Source organism: Lagenorhynchus albirostris, chromosome 4 (assembly GCF_949774975.1).
Source record: "Lagenorhynchus albirostris chromosome 4, mLagAlb1.1, whole genome shotgun sequence".
Lineage (NCBI taxonomy): Eukaryota > Metazoa > Chordata > Mammalia > Artiodactyla > Delphinidae > Lagenorhynchus > Lagenorhynchus albirostris.
This window is the reverse complement of record NC_083098.1, coordinates 4,852,158-4,869,806: the sequence shown is the minus strand read 5'-3', so window position 1 is coordinate 4,869,806 and position 17,649 is coordinate 4,852,158. Positions and strand designations below refer to the sequence as shown.

The window sequence follows — 17,649 nt, the reverse complement described above, 5'->3', positions numbered from 1 at the left end:
CCTTAGGTCCCACTTTTTCCCACCTTTTCATGCCTCTCAAGTACTTATGTTAGGTAGAGTTTGAGTCTCCTGAAATAGGTTCTTGTCAAAGATGTTCAAGATATTGGGTTGGCCGAAAAGTGCCTTTGGTTTTTAAGTAAAAATAAAAGACAACATTTTTCATTTTCACCAAGAACTTTATTGAACAATGTATTCACCCTTTTGTTCCACTATCTTCTGCCATTTTTCAGGCAACTTCATAATTCCATCTTCCCAGAACTTTTTATCTTTTTGAGCAGAGAACTGTTGTAGGTGCCTTTTACAGTCTTCCAGGGAATTGAAATCTTTTAAGAGAATTTTGTAAAAATGAAGTAAATGAAAATCCAAAGGTGCAGTGCCTGGTGAATACGGCAGATGAAACAGAACTTCCCAGCCAACCTGTAACAGTTTTTGCCTGGTCATCAAAGAAACATCAGGTCTTGTGTTATCCTGATGGAAGATTATGCATTTTCTGCTGACTAATTCTGGATGCTTTTCATTGAGTGCTGCTTTCAATTGGTCTAACTGGGAGCAGTACTTGTTGCAATTAATTGTTTGGTTTTTCGGAAGGAGCTCATAATAGAGGACTTCCTTCCAATACCACCATGTATACAACATCACCTTCTTTGGATGAAGAGCAGCCTTTGGTGTGGTTGGTGGTGGTTCATTTCACTTGCCCCAAGATCTCTTGCATTCCACATTATTGTACCGTATCCACTTTCCATTGCCAGTCAAAATTGTTTTAAAAACGGAATGTTTTCATTACGTTTCAGCAGAGAATCACATGAGGAAATACAATCAAGGTTTTTTTTGCTTAACTTACATGGAAACCAAATATCAAAGCGATTCACATAACCAAGTTGGAGCAAATGATTTTTAACACTTGATTTGGATATTTTGAGTATGTCGGCTATCTCCCAAGTGGTATAACGTTGATTGTTCTCAGTTGTCTCAATTTGATCACTATCAACTTCAACTTGTCTACCTACCTGTGGAGCATCGTCCAGCAAGAAATCTCCAGCATGAAACTTCACAAACCACTTTTGACACGTTCGATCAGTCACAGCACCTTCTCCATACACTGCACAAATCTTTTTTTTGGTTGCGTTTTTACCTTTCTTGAAATAATAAAGCATGATATACCAAGAATGTTGCTTTTTTTCTTCCATCTTCAATATTAAAATGGCTCCACACAAGTTCGCCAATTTTGATAATTTTTTTTAAATGCACACTGATATGACAGCTGTCACGGTGCAATCTAACAAAATTGTTTTGAATGAAGTTAAAGACAACTAAGCGTTACTAGAGGCATCTTGAGGAAAAAACTGAACGAACCTTTTGACCAACCCAATACTTCTGAAGAAAAATGGTGTAGAAAATAATGTTTCAGTGAATTGATGAATGAAGGTACAATCCTGTACTGTGTTCTGGGCATGTGCTGAGGACAGATTTCTGCCATCAGGTTTGTGTTGCCTGCTGACGAGTGCCATGGACACCACTGGTGGTCATCTTAGTATTATTGTGGTGCATTCTATGAAATGCAGTTCATTCAAACTCCCCAGAACTATCGGAAATATACACGTGATGTTTAGTTTTGAGGTTTTTTGCTTATGTCCTGGAAGCCTGTCACACTTGTACTGTTCAGAGAACACTACAATTCCCTGGTGTTATATATCCCTGATATTTTAGTGAACCTGGGAATTCTGGACTGGATTTTTTTTTTTTTTTTTTTTTTTTTTTGGCGGTACACGGGCCTCTCCCATTGCAGAGCACAGGCTCCAGACGCGCAGGCTCAGCGGCCATGGCTCACGGGCCCAGCTGCTCCGCGGCATGTGGGATCTTCCCGGACCGGGGCACGAACCCGTGTCCCCTGCATCGGCAGGCGGACTCTCAACCACTGCGCCACCAGGGAAGCCCTGGACTGGATCTTAAAAATGAGTGGATTCTCCATGTCCTCTGGAATTAGATCTGAAGTTTGGGGGAAAAAAAACCCCAGCAAGCTACATACTAAGCTTCTCATTCCAAAGTGTTCTGGGCTTTGCATTATTTTGCAAGTTTTATGCAAGCAAGAAAAAACACCTACTGTGGTTGTGCTGCCTCAGAAGAGTTACTGTGGTAGTCATTTTAGTTACTAAAAGACAAATGTGGTTTATGTGCTGTCAGTATTATCTTTTCATTGAAAGAAATGCTTAGGTGGTGTTGACCATGAAAATTTTGTTGATTTTGTTTTATGATTATTAAATATATATGGTGGATGGTATATCTCCTGAAAAATAAATGTTTTGGTTTGAATTAGAGATTAAAGAGAGTATTCTAATTGAGCTCATGAGTTACTAACTGAAGTATACAAATCAATGAATTAGACATGATAATCAGTGATCGGACGTAAACCATAAAACAAGTGACATATTTGGAATCAGTGTTTATCATTATCATTATATAAGTAAGTGTTTATCTTTATACATATATTTCATGTATAGTTCAAGAAATCTCTCTTCTCAGTGGTTTTTCTAACTACAAATAAATTGTGAGAATCACAAAACCAACAGACCAGTGAATAAAAGAAAAACCTGAAACAAAAATAACAAGCTAAATGACATTTCTTCTAATCACCATGTGTCTCCCCATACAAATCAGAAAGGCCTACGTATCCCTTCAACATTCACTTACTGAATGTTGGAAGGAAGGAAGAGAAGATAATTTTTGCCTCCTTATGACCATATAGCACAAACTACAGAATATTAACCAGAAGGTAGTTCTAGGGTAAAGGAGAAGAATGAAAAGGGCTTAGGCAGCTTAAAGGACTTTATAAAATTTGACCTTGATACCAAATTGAAAATAAAATAACCATTTCGAGTAACTACCTTATTATCATTTTTCTAAGTTTCTGGTTCTCCACATAGTAGAAGACTCCTTCAGTCTTGTGTAGTGGATTTGGTAGCTTTTAAAAAGCCCATGAATATGCTCTGAGGGCAGCTCTTGAGGTTTTGAGAAGCTCTAAATATACTTCAGTGTGGCATATAATGTCTGGTAAAGAAGTTTGGGATTGGGGGGATTTGGGAGGAAACATTGGACTTATTATGTACTTCTGCAGTTACTGAGCTAAGAATAGGTAGTGACAAATGAAAAGACTATATGTTACTATAAATAAGCATTCAAAGGCTTAATAAAATATATTTTAAGGGTTATTTCACATTGATTCCTATACAAATTTAATGAATTTAAATATGCACTATATACTGTTCTATTTGATTTAACTCTTTATATATTTGACATAAATCTACATATATAAATATGTAACATATGAATATATATTTAACATATATATATAAAACTTTTGATGCTAAAAGTAGTAGAGCATGAAACATTAATGTTACTCATAATATGGCTATATCCATGTTATCATTTAAGATATTCATTTGATTCTTATTTTCTAAATTACAGGGTGAAGTCTGTCCCAGAGCTGAAGGCGATGAAGTCCAGAGGTGTGTGTGGGCCACAGCTATCAATGTCAAGGACAAGTTCATTTATGTGGCACAGCCAACTTTGGACAGAGTCCTTCTTGTAGATGTGCAGTCTCAAAAAGTTATTCAGGTATGAATGACTCCTCCTTTTGAAAGTGGTTTTGAAGACTATTTAACTTAATGTAATAGACTTTACCAGGTAACTCGTGCATTGCCATTTGATTGCCATTGATAACTTGTTTCGTTACTTGGATAACTAAAAAGTATACACAATTTCTACAAACTGTCCTCTCATTCCGCTCCTTGAGCCTAAAGAATTAAAGACGTAATTGAAATAGCTTTTGTTTTCAACAGTTAGATTCCATGAATACCTCATAATCCCCACATGACCAGTTACACAAAAAACATCTTCACAATTGCTTATTCTGTCTAGAGCAAGGAGAGTCCCAGTCCAAGGCCAATTAAGGTGTTCCTAGTTACCATCACAGTAAAGTAGTATATCTTTCTCATGTGATTCTTAACAAAGGCTGAGACAATAGTAGATTTACTGGATAATAGTAGCTTAGTAGGTTTTACTATAGTAGTAAAACAAGTAATATGTGCATAGGTCAATGACAGAGAAAAACACCTATAACACGCCTTGCCATGTCATTTTTCCATGTTGCCATGGTCATGGTTATGAAAAACTATTCTGGTTTGAGCCATCACCTATTTTATGCCCTGCTCTTTCTAAGACTGTCCATCTTGGACAGTCTACTAGAACTCAGTCTTACAATAATCAAGGGGCAGTGCAGGATTTGTGCCCAGGCAGTCTGGCTCCAGTATCTCAGCCTTTGACTGTTAGGATCTATGGCTTCTCAGCTCAAAGGAAACAAACTTAAAATAGTTTTGTGAGAGATGTATAATCTGTTAAATGGGAATAATAACTGTACATATCTCATAAAGTTATATTAAGGATTATACCAATTTATGCATACAAAGCGTTTGTAGCAGAGTCTGGACTATAGAAGTGCTATTTACTGTCAAAATTCTGACAGACACAGGAATGTAACCATTTCTTATATTTACAGAGATTTTTTTTTCTTTTGCATCAATATTGGTTTGAATTTGAAGTAACTGTTAGTCCCTCTAATGTTGATTCCTGACTAGAACCAAAAGAAGTGTTAAGAAGTTCAAAATCAGGGCCTCTCATTCTAAGAGTTCTTAACAGCTTCACATGAATTCATCCACCCACCTATCCATTCCATCCACCCACCTATCCATTCCGTCCACCCACCTATCCATTCCGTCCACCCATCTATCCATTCCATCCACCCATCTACCTGTTCCATCCACCCATCTATCCATTCCATCCACCCATCTATCCATTCCATCCACCCATCTATCCATTCCATCCACCCATCTATCCATTCCATCCACCCACCTATCCATTCCGTCCACCCATCTATCCATTCCATCCACCCATCTATCCATTCTGTATACATTCATTAATTGCCTTTTATGAGATGTGTTTGGTATTACAAATAAAAGAATCAAAAGTGTTTCTATTAGAAAGCTCTGATATCTCCAGAGTTACAAATTTACAATGGATAATTAGTCCAGTGGTTCAGTTTCTACTATGAGAATGAACAGAAGAGTCATGAGTAGAAGGATGAATAACTGTCTGCTAGAAAATTCTAAGGCCTCCAGGGTTACACAGTTCCCTGTGCGCCCAATCTAATGGTCCAGTATCTTCTGTGAGAACATATTTTTTCTGTCTATTTTGCTTCCTATGTGTCTGTCTTTGAGACTGCTTGATTTTTGACCAGGTTGATTTTATTTTCATTTCAGCTGCAACATAGGCCAGCGAATTATAGGCATTCAGTCAGGGATTATCAAGACTCTTTAGTTAGCATGTGTTAGCTACTAGATGTTCTTTTAATCAGGCTGGTTTTTAAATTCAGTGTTCAAACTGGAAACCTACACTGACTATGTACTACCTAGTAGATATTCAAAAGTGAGAAAAGTTAACATCATTTATTATTCATCTAACTTCCATCTTCAGACAATGAAGTAAAGTTTAAAATTAATAGGAAATATCAATAATGAAACATTCATGCAATGGTAAAAAGTCATATCAATTATATTATTTTTCAAAGTGTCTATAATGCCTATAAAAAAGCAGAATGTAAAAGACATTATACAAGGTTAAAATATTAAAATAATATTACAATATAATTATGATTGTGGATATTTTCAGATAAGAATCTAACACATTTTTAGAAGTTAGAGAATTGGGCCTCTGTCCAAATGGGTTTTCCATGTGATCTTATGAAAATAATAATTATGCTTTATTACCCCTTCTAGTAATTACCTATCTAAAGGTAATCATTATGTGGCTTTCTGTCACCATAAGTCAGTATTGCCTAATTTTGAATATTACAGAGATGGCAATATACAGTATTCACTGTCTGTGTCTGGCTACATGATAATTGTGAGGTCATTTTGTTTGCATGGAGCTAGTGCTATTCTTTTTTTTTTTTTGCTGCAGAAAAATCAATTACAGTTGATTCTCATTGTTTGCTGATTCTGTATTTAAAACTCACTCTCCTGAATTTATTTAGAACCACAAAACCAATACACATGGTGTTTTGCAGACGCTCAGGGACTTGTGCAGAGTGAGGAGAAATGTGTGACCTGAAGTACATGTTCCCAGCTCAGGTTGGAAAAGAAGACACCCCGACTTTTTTGGTTCAGCTTTCATACTGTGAACAAGTGTTTTTTTCACGGTCTATTTACTGTTGTGTTTTCAAGGACAATTTTGTTGTGTTGAAACGCTTGTGAAGGAAGGTCGTGGTGTGCCTAACGGTGGGCTTAATTCAGTCATGAGTCCTAACGCTGTATGGCCCTGAGTTCAATGTTACTGGTTTATTTTTTTAATATAAAATTTATTTATTTATTTATTTGTTTGTTTGTTTATTTCGTTTTGGCTGCGTTGGGTCTTTGTTGCTGTGCACGTGCTTTCTCTAGTTGCAGTGAGCGGGGACTACTCTTTGTTGCGGTGCGTGGGCTTCTCATTGCGGTGGCTTCTCATTGCAGAGCATGGGCTCTAGGAGCATGGGCTTCAGTAGTTGTGCTGCGTGGGCTCAGTAGTTGTGGTTCGTGGGCTCTAGAACGCAGGCTCAGTTAGTTGTGGTGCACGGGCTTAGTTGCTCTGCAGCATGTGGAATCTTCCTGGAACAGCCCTCGAACCCGTTTCCCCTGAATTGGCAGGCAGATTCTTAACCACTGTGCAACCAGGGAAGTTCTCAGTGTTACTGTTAATTAATGAACAATATGTATTAAATAACGTTTCTCTGTGCAGAAACACTCATGAAATTAGGTTATGTATTGATCAGATGATGAAAATCTTGTGACCAGAGACTGATAGGAACCAAACTATGCATTTCCTATAGAAGCAGTGGTTCAGTGTTCAGAAATTCAGGGTTTGTGGTGACTTTATAGAACAAATGCCATTAATAATGAGAAGCAAATGTATTTTGAAATATCAGACTTTATTTATACATTAACAGTAGAAAGGATAAATTCTGGAGGGAGACAATAGAAAGAAAAGGGAAATGTTGATAATTCGGTCAAAGTGAATGAGAGTTTTCTGTAATATAATAAAGAGTAATACATAGTATATGTATATAATAATAGATATAATATATGTGTATATGTGTATATGTAATATATATTATATATACTATATATATTTGTATATATTATTATATACATATACTATGTATTATTCTTTATTATACAACTTATAAAATATAATACAGGAAGCTCTCAGATTTAGAAAGGACAGTGAAACAAATGGAAAAAAAATCAATACCTGAATATATTAACATGACACAGCCACACATAAAGCCAAAAGGAAGATCTAAAAATAGGAGATAAAGTACTATGAGAACAGCAGCTATTTTCTCAGTAGCAATAATGGACACCAAAAGAAAGTGAAATAATATTATTAAAAGACTAAATAGAAATAAAATATACTCTGATATTATATGGTCAGTGGAAAAAAGTATATAATTTATTTACTGTATCAGATGCAAAAAAATAGACTTTATCAACAAAATAAATTTAAACAAAACTGAAACTGAAAACTATATGCTTCAGGAATAAGGAAAATTAAGCAGTTCTACTTGATGTATAGAGAGCGAGTAAACTGGTAAACATAGGACCTATTAAAATACTAACTGTCAATAATAATGATATTCCCTGAATTTAAGTTTGAAATTTTTAAAAGAGTGAAAACACAGGACTAAAATAGCAAAAAAAAAAAGTTTAAATATTGTACAACAATATGTAAGCAGGGAAGGGGCTGATATTATTTGAAATATATATGTTAAGGTTTCTTGTATTATTTAAGAATGGGAGTAATTATGGATTACCTGTGTACATTAAGTATATTTATTAATATTTTAAGGAACTGTGTCTTAAATATTGTATTTGTCTATGAAAAAATAGAATTAAATGAACAACTTACTCCTAAATACAGTAGGAAAAGAAGAATTAAGAAAGAGAAAACAGTAAGAATGGAAAAATCAGGACAAAAATCTTTAAACAAAATTATAGAATAAAACCAAATATGTTTATAATTACAATAACCAAGAATGGAGTAAAGTAATAGCTGATAATAAAAAGTAATGGACTGAATAATGAAAATCTAGCCATATGCAGATTATGAGATATATCCCAAAAATAAGAAAAAATAAAATTTGAAATTTAAGGACAGTTCCAGATAATTTAGTCATATACTAACAAAACAAAAAAGCTGATATAAGTGAGAAATATTTGATACTTCTGTTCTTGATAAATCAACAGACAAAATTAATACTTTATGCAAATTGAACATTATTACTATGCTTGAACTAACAGATACATGTATTATTTTTTGCATCCAGCAGTAATTAAATATACATTATTACTAAATATTTCACTTTCTAAACCTTTTCAATATCATTTCATATCACCGTTCATCCTGCTTTAATTAAATACAACACACTGCGTAGCTTATAAACAACAGAAATTCGTTTCTCAAGGTGGCAGCATGATCATGACCTGGTGAGGGCCCTCTTTCTGGTTCATAGCCATTGCCGTCTCACTCTGTCTTCACATGGGGGAAGGGGCAAGCAATCTCTGTGGGGTCTTTTTTATAAAAGCACTAATCCCACTCATGAGGGCTCCATTATCATGACCTAATCACCTCCCAAATGCCCATCATCTGATACCATCATCTTTGAGGGTTAGGATTACAACAAGTGAATTCTGGGGGGACACACCTTCAGACTATATCATTCACTAAAGGAAACATTTTTGAAAATGAACACATGCTGGGTTATAAATTTAGCCTCAAGAAATATTAATGAAATCATTTTATACTGATTCTCTGACACAGTGCTAAGCTATCAAAAACTGCAAAGTAAATTTAAAATGTCAATATCAATAACAAGTAATATTGATAATCATGATTAAACATGTTGAATCCAAGTAAGACTGTCTTTGAAGGAATTTTGTTACTGTAATGAAAAAATAAATAAATAATAGATTGAAAATAAAACATTTGGGCTTCCCTGGTGGCGCAGTGGTTGAGAGTACGTCTGCCGATGCAGGGGACACGGGTTCGTGCCCCAGTCCAGGAGGATCCCACATGCCGTGGAGCGGCTGGGCCCGTGAGCCATGGCCGCTGAGCCTGCGCGTCCGGAGCCTGTGCCCCGCAACGGGAGAGGCCACGGCAGTGAGAGGCCCGCGTACAGCAAAAAAAAAAAAAAGAAAAGTAAAGAAAACATTTAACTAGATAATTGTAGAATTTAGCTGAAGAAAATCACAATACTGTAAGTGAAAGAAGGAAAGTAAAAATATATGTAGATAAAGGCACAATGAAATGAATATATAAAAGGTAAAAATTGATTTATTCAAAAAAGACTAATTAAAAGGAAACAGAATTTTGGCAAAGAACAAGGACAAAAGTCATGGTTAATACTATTAGAACTGAATAAAAGAAATAACAATAACCACAATCCTAGCAGAGAGTAAAAGGAACTAAGAAAGTATTAAAGTAATAGTCATGGTAGTAAATTTGGAAATGTAGTGAGAAAGAACAAATTAAAGAGAAAGTATAAGTTAATAACATATAATCCAAGAAGTAATCAAAAAGGAACACTTTTATGACAAATGAACTGATTTAAGAGTACTAAAACAGAAAATTCTGTTCCAGATGGAATTAGAGGTGAAAGTTCTTCCGAACTTTAAAGTAACATTTTAGCAAGCAATTTGATGAGAAGTAGTAATTTAAAAATGTGTATTTTCACTGTCTTGATGGCTGACTTCCTGTTTTACCCCTTCTACCCACTCTGTGTACAGTCTCTGCATATTCTCAGATTGTCAGCTATCAAAAACAAATCTGAACCCTGTCTTCATGCATCTTGCCTCGTGCCACCATTTATCAGCCTTATTGCCTCATTTTTCTATAGCTGCCTTCCATTTGAGGTATAGTAGGAACAGAGAGTAACATAACAGAGACTTCCCTATTGTAGGAAATATGTGGGCACTCTATCCTTGGATCAAAAAGGCAGTACTGTGTCATGGGTTTGCCCACACAACTCTGGGGAGGTATGGGATGGAATTGAATATTGCCCTTCTGTCAATAAAAAGAAAAATTTTGAATTACAGGGGTGCTTGAATACCTCCCTGGAAAGAAATAGAGTGAAGTAGCAGCTGCAATGATTTGGGACGTTCTGCAATGATCTATTCTATAGATATTTAGAGACCAAATTAGTTTAGAAAATGAAAATTTCCATATTGGGTATATTCAGTCTAGCCATCTTTCTGAAAGGGACATTATTTTCTGAGGCCTATTGTTTACTATAAATATCAACCTAAAATTTTACATATATATTCCATAAAAATGTCTTTTAAAAAATTAAAGTTTTCTATCTTTGAATTTGCCTAAATTCTTTTTTTTTGTAACCATGTATAATTTCAGTCTGTGAGCCTCTTTAGATGATGAAATTCCATAAGTCTACTAAGTGTTGGCTGAAATAACACATCCCTATATTTGTCTTAACATGACCTTAGAGTATGTGAATTTTAATGCTTGAAAGTACATGCTTAAAGGTGAATTCGGAATATCCTAATGACTCTACTTTTATACTTGAAAATAGGCAATCTCTTAGAATTCTAAATTCCCTTAAAGTTTCTCCTAATTGAAAAACAACATGTAAATAATAGATTTAACAGATGTAGGTATTGAAACTTATGCTTTATAAATTAATAATCCAATTAATTCAAGTTTTAAAACCCTTTAAGGAAAGAATATTTCTAGCTACTTAAAAAAATAAAGGTAAACTGCTTCATTTGTGATTTAAAGCTTTATTCATATCCAAGGACAGAGTATACTCAAAGTCACCTGCAAGGTACAAAGTTTAGTTTTGTGAAAAGTAAAGCATCCTTTCTCAATTTGATACCTTTTCTCAACAGAGGCTGACTCAAGTCAGCCTTTTTTGTATCCAAATGAAGTTATACTTCCTGATTGTGTGCTGTACCTCTGTTTGTTTATTTATTTTAGCCTAAGTATATTATACAGTGGCAACTAAGAGTAATAATTATAATCAAAATTTAATCATCTCCAAAATATGATAGAAACTAGTATAGAATTTTTTATAGGGTGGACACAGAGATGGAACAGTGAAGTCCAAAATCAAATTGCCTTCTTTTTGAACAGAAAAAAAAGTAGAAAAAAAAGAGAGAGAAAAAAAGAACAGTAAACATTTAAGTTTACTCTTTCAAGTTTTTTTTTCAGTCCAATTAAATTGGATCCCTAGTGTTTTATACTGACCTTATCTAAGAAATCATATTTCTGACTTTCTTTTATTTCTTTTGTATATATTTGAATGTGAGAATTGGTATTAAGTGTGTAATTTTAGCATGAAACATTTTAAAAACTTGAACATTGTTGCATTTTACTCTTAAATGGCAAATGTTTCCTTGACAACATGTTTTACAAACCTCATGATAAATTCTTACCATAGGGGTATATTTGTTTTCAGTGGATACATTAATATCATTTCTGTGTGCAGCTTAAAAATAAAAGGTCACACATTTTTAATGGAATCTATCACCTTGGTGTTGCTCTAAACATCAAATGTTTATTACTTCTCTTGCCATTAATACTTTTTGTAAGAATGGCATGGAGGTGATATTTTCCTGCGTAAAAGATTAACTGACCTCATTTTGCCTTCTGTGGAGCAAAATCAGGTTCTGCTTGGATGCAGAAGTGGCTTATTGTAACACATCGGGTATTCTTAAGTGTCATCAGCAGTCTTCTCTAGCTGTTAGCGCATTATCCTGAGAATCTACATCATTACTTTAAATTAGGTTCACTTAATTAGCCAGCTGGTATTCTCCTTGTCAGACTGATACACAAGCTGTGTTTCACTGCTCCTTCATGTCAAGGCTAAACTCCAAGTTCAGGGTATCTTTGTTGCTATTCTCACTACTTCGCTCTGACAAAATAACCCATCTTTATATAAGTTGACACAACTGGTCCATAACCAGTGTAGCATCAGTTTTAAATTATTTGTAGTTGGTGCACCCCCCTCAAGGAATACTGATAAAAATTTTTTCAACGTCTTTATTGAAGTATAATTGCTTTAAAATGGTTTGTTAGTTTCTGCTTTAAAACAAAGTGAGTCAGCTATACATATACGTATATCCCAGTATCTCCTCCCTCTTGTGTCTCCCTCCCATCCTCCCTATCCCACCCCACTAGGTGGTCACAAAGCACCGAGGTGATCCCCCTGTGCTATGTGGCTGCTTCCCACTAGCTATCTATTTTACATTTGGTAGTGTATATATATCCATGCCACTCTCTCACTTCGTCCCAGCTTACCCTTATCCCTCACCATGTCCCCAAGTCCATTCTCTAAGTATGTGTGTTTATTCCTGTCCTGCCCCTAGGTTCTTCAGAACGATTTTTTTTTTTTAGATTCCATATATATGTGTTAGCATACACTATGTGTTTTTCTCTTTGTGACTTACTTCACTCTGTATGACAGACTCTAGGTACATCCACCTCACTAAAATAACTCAATTTTGTTTCTTTTTCTGGCTGAGTAATATTCCATTGTATATATATGTGCCACATCTTCTTTATCCATTCATCTGCTGATGGACACTTATGTTGCTTCCATGTCCTGGCTATTGTAAATAGAGCTGCAATGAACATTTTGGTACATGACTCTTTTGAATTATGGTTTTCTCAGGGTATATGCCCAGTAGTGGGATTGCTGGGTAATATGGTAGTACTATTTTTAGTTTTTACAGGAACCTCCATACTGTTCTCCATAGTGGCTGTACCAATTCACATTCCCACCAGCAGTGCAAGAGAGTTCCCTTTTCTCCACACCCTCTCCAGCATTTATTGTTTGTAGATTTTTTGATGATGGACATGCTGATTGGTATGAGGTGACACCACAGTGTAATTTGCATTTGCATTTCTCTAATGCTTAGTGATGTTGAGCATCCTTCCATGTGTTTGATGCAATCTGTATATCTTCTTTGGAGAAATGTCTATTTAGAACTTCTGCCTGTTTTTGGATTGGGTTGTTTGTTTTTTTTACATTGAGTTGAATGAGCTGCTTGTAAATTTTGGAGATTAAGCCTTTGTCAGTTGCTTCATTTGCAAATATTTTCTCCCATTCTGAGGGTTGTCTTTTCGCCTTGATATGGTTTCCTTTGCTGTGCAAAAGCATTTAAGTTTCATTAGGTCCCATTTGTTTATTTTTATTTTTATTTCCATTTCTCTAGGAGGTGGGTCAAAAAGGATCTTGCTGCGATTTATGTCATAGAGTGTTCTGCCTATGTTTTCCTCTAAGAATTTGATAGTGTCTGGCCTTACATTTAGGTCTTTAATCCATTTTGAGTTTATTTTTGTGTATGGTGTTAGGGAGTGTTCTAATTTCATTCTTTTACATGTAGGTCTCCAGTTTTCCCAGCACCACTTATTGAATAGGCTGTCTTTTCTCCATTGTATATTCTTGCCTCCTTTATCAAAAATAAGGTGACCATATGTGTGTGGGTTTATCTCTGGGCTTTCTATCCTGTTCCATTGATCTATATTTCTGTTTTTGTGCCAGGATCATACTGTCTTGATTACTGTAGCTTTGTAGTATAGTCTAAAGTCAGGTAGGCTGATTTCTCCAACTCCATTTTTCTTTCTCAAGTTTGCTCTGGCTATTCGGGGTCTTTTATGTTTCCAAACAAATTGCAAAATTTTTTGTTCTAGTTCTGTGAAAAATGCCATTGGTAGTTTGATAGGGATTGCATTGAATCTGTAGATTGCTTTGGGTAGTAGAGTCATTTTAACAGTGTTGATTCTTCCAATCCAAGAACATGGTATATCTCTCCATCTGTTTGTGTTATCTTTAATTTCTTTCATCAGTGTCTTATAGTTTTCAGCATACAGGTCTTTTGTCTCCTTAGGTAGGTTTATTCCTAGCTATTTTATTCTTTTTGTTGCAGTGGTAAATGGGAGTGTTTCCTTAATTTCTCTTTCAGATTTTTCATCATTAGTATACAGGAATGCAAGAGATTTCTATGCATTAATGTTGTATCCTGCTGCTTTACCAAATTCATTGATTAGCTCTACTAGTTTTCTGGTAGCATCTTTAGGATTCTCTGTGTATAGTATCATGTCATCTGCAAACATTGACAGTTTTACTTCTTTTCCAATTTGGATTCCTTCTATTTCTTTTTCTTCTCTGATTGCTGTGGCTAAAACTTCCAAAACTACGGTGAATAATAGTGGTGAGAGTGGGCAACCTTGTCTTGTTCCTGATCTTAGTGAAAATGCTTTCAGTTTTTCACGACTGAGAAAAATGTTGGCTGTGGGTTTGTCATATATGTACTTTATTATGTTGAGGTAAGTTCCCTCTATGCCTACTTTCTGGAGGGTTTTTATCATAAATAGGTGTTGAATTTTGTCAAAAGCTTTTTCTGCATCTGTTGAGATGATCATATGGTTTTTCTCCTTCAATTTATTAATATGGTTTATCCCATTGATTGATTTGTGTATATTGAAGAATCCTTGTATTCTGGGGATAAACCCCGCTTGATCATGGTGTATGATGCTTTTACTGTGCTGTTGTATTCTGTTTGCTAGTATTTTGTTGAGGATTTTTGCATCTATGTTCATCAGTGATATTGGCCTGTAGTTTTCTTTTCCTGTGACATCTTTGTCTGGTTTTGGTATCAGGGTGATGGTGGCCTCATAGAATGAGTTTGGGAGTGTACCCCCCTCTGATATATTTTGGAAGAGTTTGAGAAGGATACGTGTTACCTCTTTTCTAAATGTTTGATAGAATTCGCCAGTGATGCCCTCTGGTCCTGGGCTTTTGTTTGTTGAAAGATTTTTTTTTTCTTTTTCTTTTTGCGGTACGTGGGCCTCTCAATGTTGTGGCCTCTCCCATTGCAGAGCACAGGCTCGGGACGCACAGGCTCAGCAACCATGGCTCATGGGCTCAGCTGCTCCGCAGCATGTGGGATCTTTCAGACCGGGGCACAACCCGTGTCCCCTGCATCAGCCAGCGGATTCTCAACCACTGCGCCACAAGTGAAGCCCTTGTTGAAAGATTTTTAGTCACAATTTCAATTTCAGTGCTTGTGATTGGTCTGTTTATATTTTCTATTTCTTCATGGTTCCATCTCAGAAGGTTGTGCTTTTCTAAGAATTTGTCCATTTCTTCCAGGTTGTCCATTTTATTGGCATATAGTTGCCAATCTCTCATGGTCCTTTGTATTTCTGCAGTGTCAGTTGTTACTTCTCATTTTTCATTTCTAATTCTGTTGATTTGAGTCTTCTCCCTGTTTTTCTTGATGAGTCTAGATAGTGGTTTATCATTTTTGTTTATCTTCTCAAAGACCAGCTTTTAGTTTTATTGATCTTTGCTATCATTTCCTTAATTTCTTTTTCATTTATTTCTGATCTGATCTTTATGATTTCTTTCCTTCTGCTAACTTTATGGGTTTTTTGTTCTTCTTTCTCTAATTGCTTTAAGTGTAAGGTTAGGTTGTTTATTGGAGGTGTCTCTTGTTTCTTGAGGTAGGATTGTATTGCTATAAACTTCCCTCTTAGAACTGTTTTTGCTGCATCACATAGGTTTTGGGTTGTTGTTTTTTCATTGTCATTTGTTTCTAGGTATTTTTTCACTTGCTCTTTGTTTTCTTCAGTGATCTCTTGGTTATTTAGTAGTGTAATGTTTAGCCTCCATGTGTTTGTATTTTTTATAGAGTTTTTCCTATAATTGATATCTAGTCTCATAGCATTGTGGTAGGAAAAGATACTTGATACGATTCAATTTTCTTAAATTTACCAAGGCTTGATTTCTGACCCAAGATATGATCTATCCTGGAGAATGTTCCATGAGCACTTCACAGGAAAGTGTATTCTGTTGTATTTGGATGGAATGTCCTATAAATATCAATTAAGTCCATCTTGTTTAATGTATCATTTAAAGCTTGTGTTTCCTTATTTATTTTCATTTTGCATGATCTGTCCATTGGTGAAAGCTGGGTGTTCAAGTCCCCTACTATGATTGTTACTCTTGATTTCCCTTTTTGTGGCTGTTAGCATTTGCCTTATGTATTGAGGTGCTCCTATGTTGGGTGCTAGCTATTTACAATTGTTATATCTTCTTCTTGATTTGATCCCTTGATTATTATGTAGTGTCCTTCTTTGTCTCTTTTAATAGTCTTTATTTTAAAGTGTATTTTATCTGTTATGAAGATTGCTACCCAACCTTTCTTTTGGTTTCCATTTGCATGCAATATCTTTTTCCATCCCCTTACTTTCAGTCTGTATGTGTCCCTAGGTCTGAAGTGGGTCTCTTGCAGACAGCATATATATGGGTCTTGTTTTTGTATCCATTCAGCCAGTCTGTGTCTTTTGGTTGGAGCATTTAATCCATTTACATTTAAGATAGTCATCAATATGTATGTTCCTATTACCATTTTCTTAATTGTTTTGGGTTTTTTTATTATAGGTCTTTTCCTTCTCTTGTATTTCCTGCCTAGAGAAGTTCCTGTAGTATTTGTTGTAAAGCTGGTTTGGTGGTGCTGTATTCTCTTAGCTTTTGCTTGTCTGTAAAGATTTTAATTTCTCCATAAAATCTGAATGAGATCCTGGCTGGATCGAGTAATCTTGTTTGTAGGTTTTTTCCCTTTCATCACTTTCAGTATGTCCTGCCGCTCCCTTCTGGCTTGCAGAGTTTCTGCTGAAAGATCAGCTGTTAACCGTATGGGGATTGCCTTGTATGTTATTTGTTGTTTTTCCCTTGCTGCTTTTAATATTTTTTCTTTGTATTTAACTTTTGATTGTTTGATCAGTATGTGTCTTGTCGTGTTTCTCCATGGATCTATCCTGTATGGGGCTCTCTGCACTTCCTGGACTTGATTGACTATTTCCTTTCTTAGGGAATTTTCAACTATAATCTCTTCAAATATTTTCTCAGTCCCTTTTTTTTTTCTCTTTTTCTTCTTCTGGGACCCCTATAATTTGATTTTAGTGCGTTTAATTTTGTCCCAGAGGTCTCTGAGACTGTCCTCAATTCTTTTCGTTCTTTTTTCTTTATTCTGATCTGTGGTAGTTATTTCTACTATTTTATCTTCCAGGTCACTTATACATTCTTCTGCCTCAGTTATTCTTCTATTGACTCCTTCTGTAGTATTTTAAATTTCATTTATTGTGTTGTTCATCACTGTTTGTTTGCTCTTTAGTTCTTCTAGGTCCTTGTTAAACATTTCTTTTATTTTCTCCATTCTATTTCCAAGATTTTGGATCACCTTCACTATCATTACTCTGAATTCTTATTCAGGTATACTCCTCTTTTCCTCTTCATTTGTTAGGTCTGGTGGGTTTTTATCTTGCTCCTTCATCTGCTGTGTGTTTCTCTGTCTTCTCATTTAGCTTAACTTACTGTGTTTGGGGTTTCCTTTTCGCAGGCTGCAGGTTCATAATTCCCATTGTTTTTGGTGTCTACCCCCAGTGGCTAAGGTTGGTTCAGTGTGTTGTGTAGGCTTCCTGGTGGAGGGGACTGGTGCCTGTTCTCTGGTGGATGAGGCTGGATCTTGTCTTTCTGGTGGG

The 17,649-nt window shown here is 35.5% G+C and overlaps 1 protein-coding gene across 3 annotated transcripts in view; it reads left to right on the top strand.

The window, feature by feature from the left end:
- Positions 1–17,649, top strand: part of FSTL5 (follistatin like 5) — a 630,648-nt gene that overhangs the window by 562,509 nt on the left and 50,490 nt on the right. For all 3 annotated transcript variants that reach the window (XM_060147086.1, XM_060147085.1, XM_060147084.1), the window contains one exon: positions 3,463–3,612. In XM_060147086.1, the coding sequence (XP_060003069.1) occupies positions 3,463–3,612 (150 nt within the window). The remainder of the gene's footprint in view (positions 1–3,462; positions 3,613–17,649) is intronic.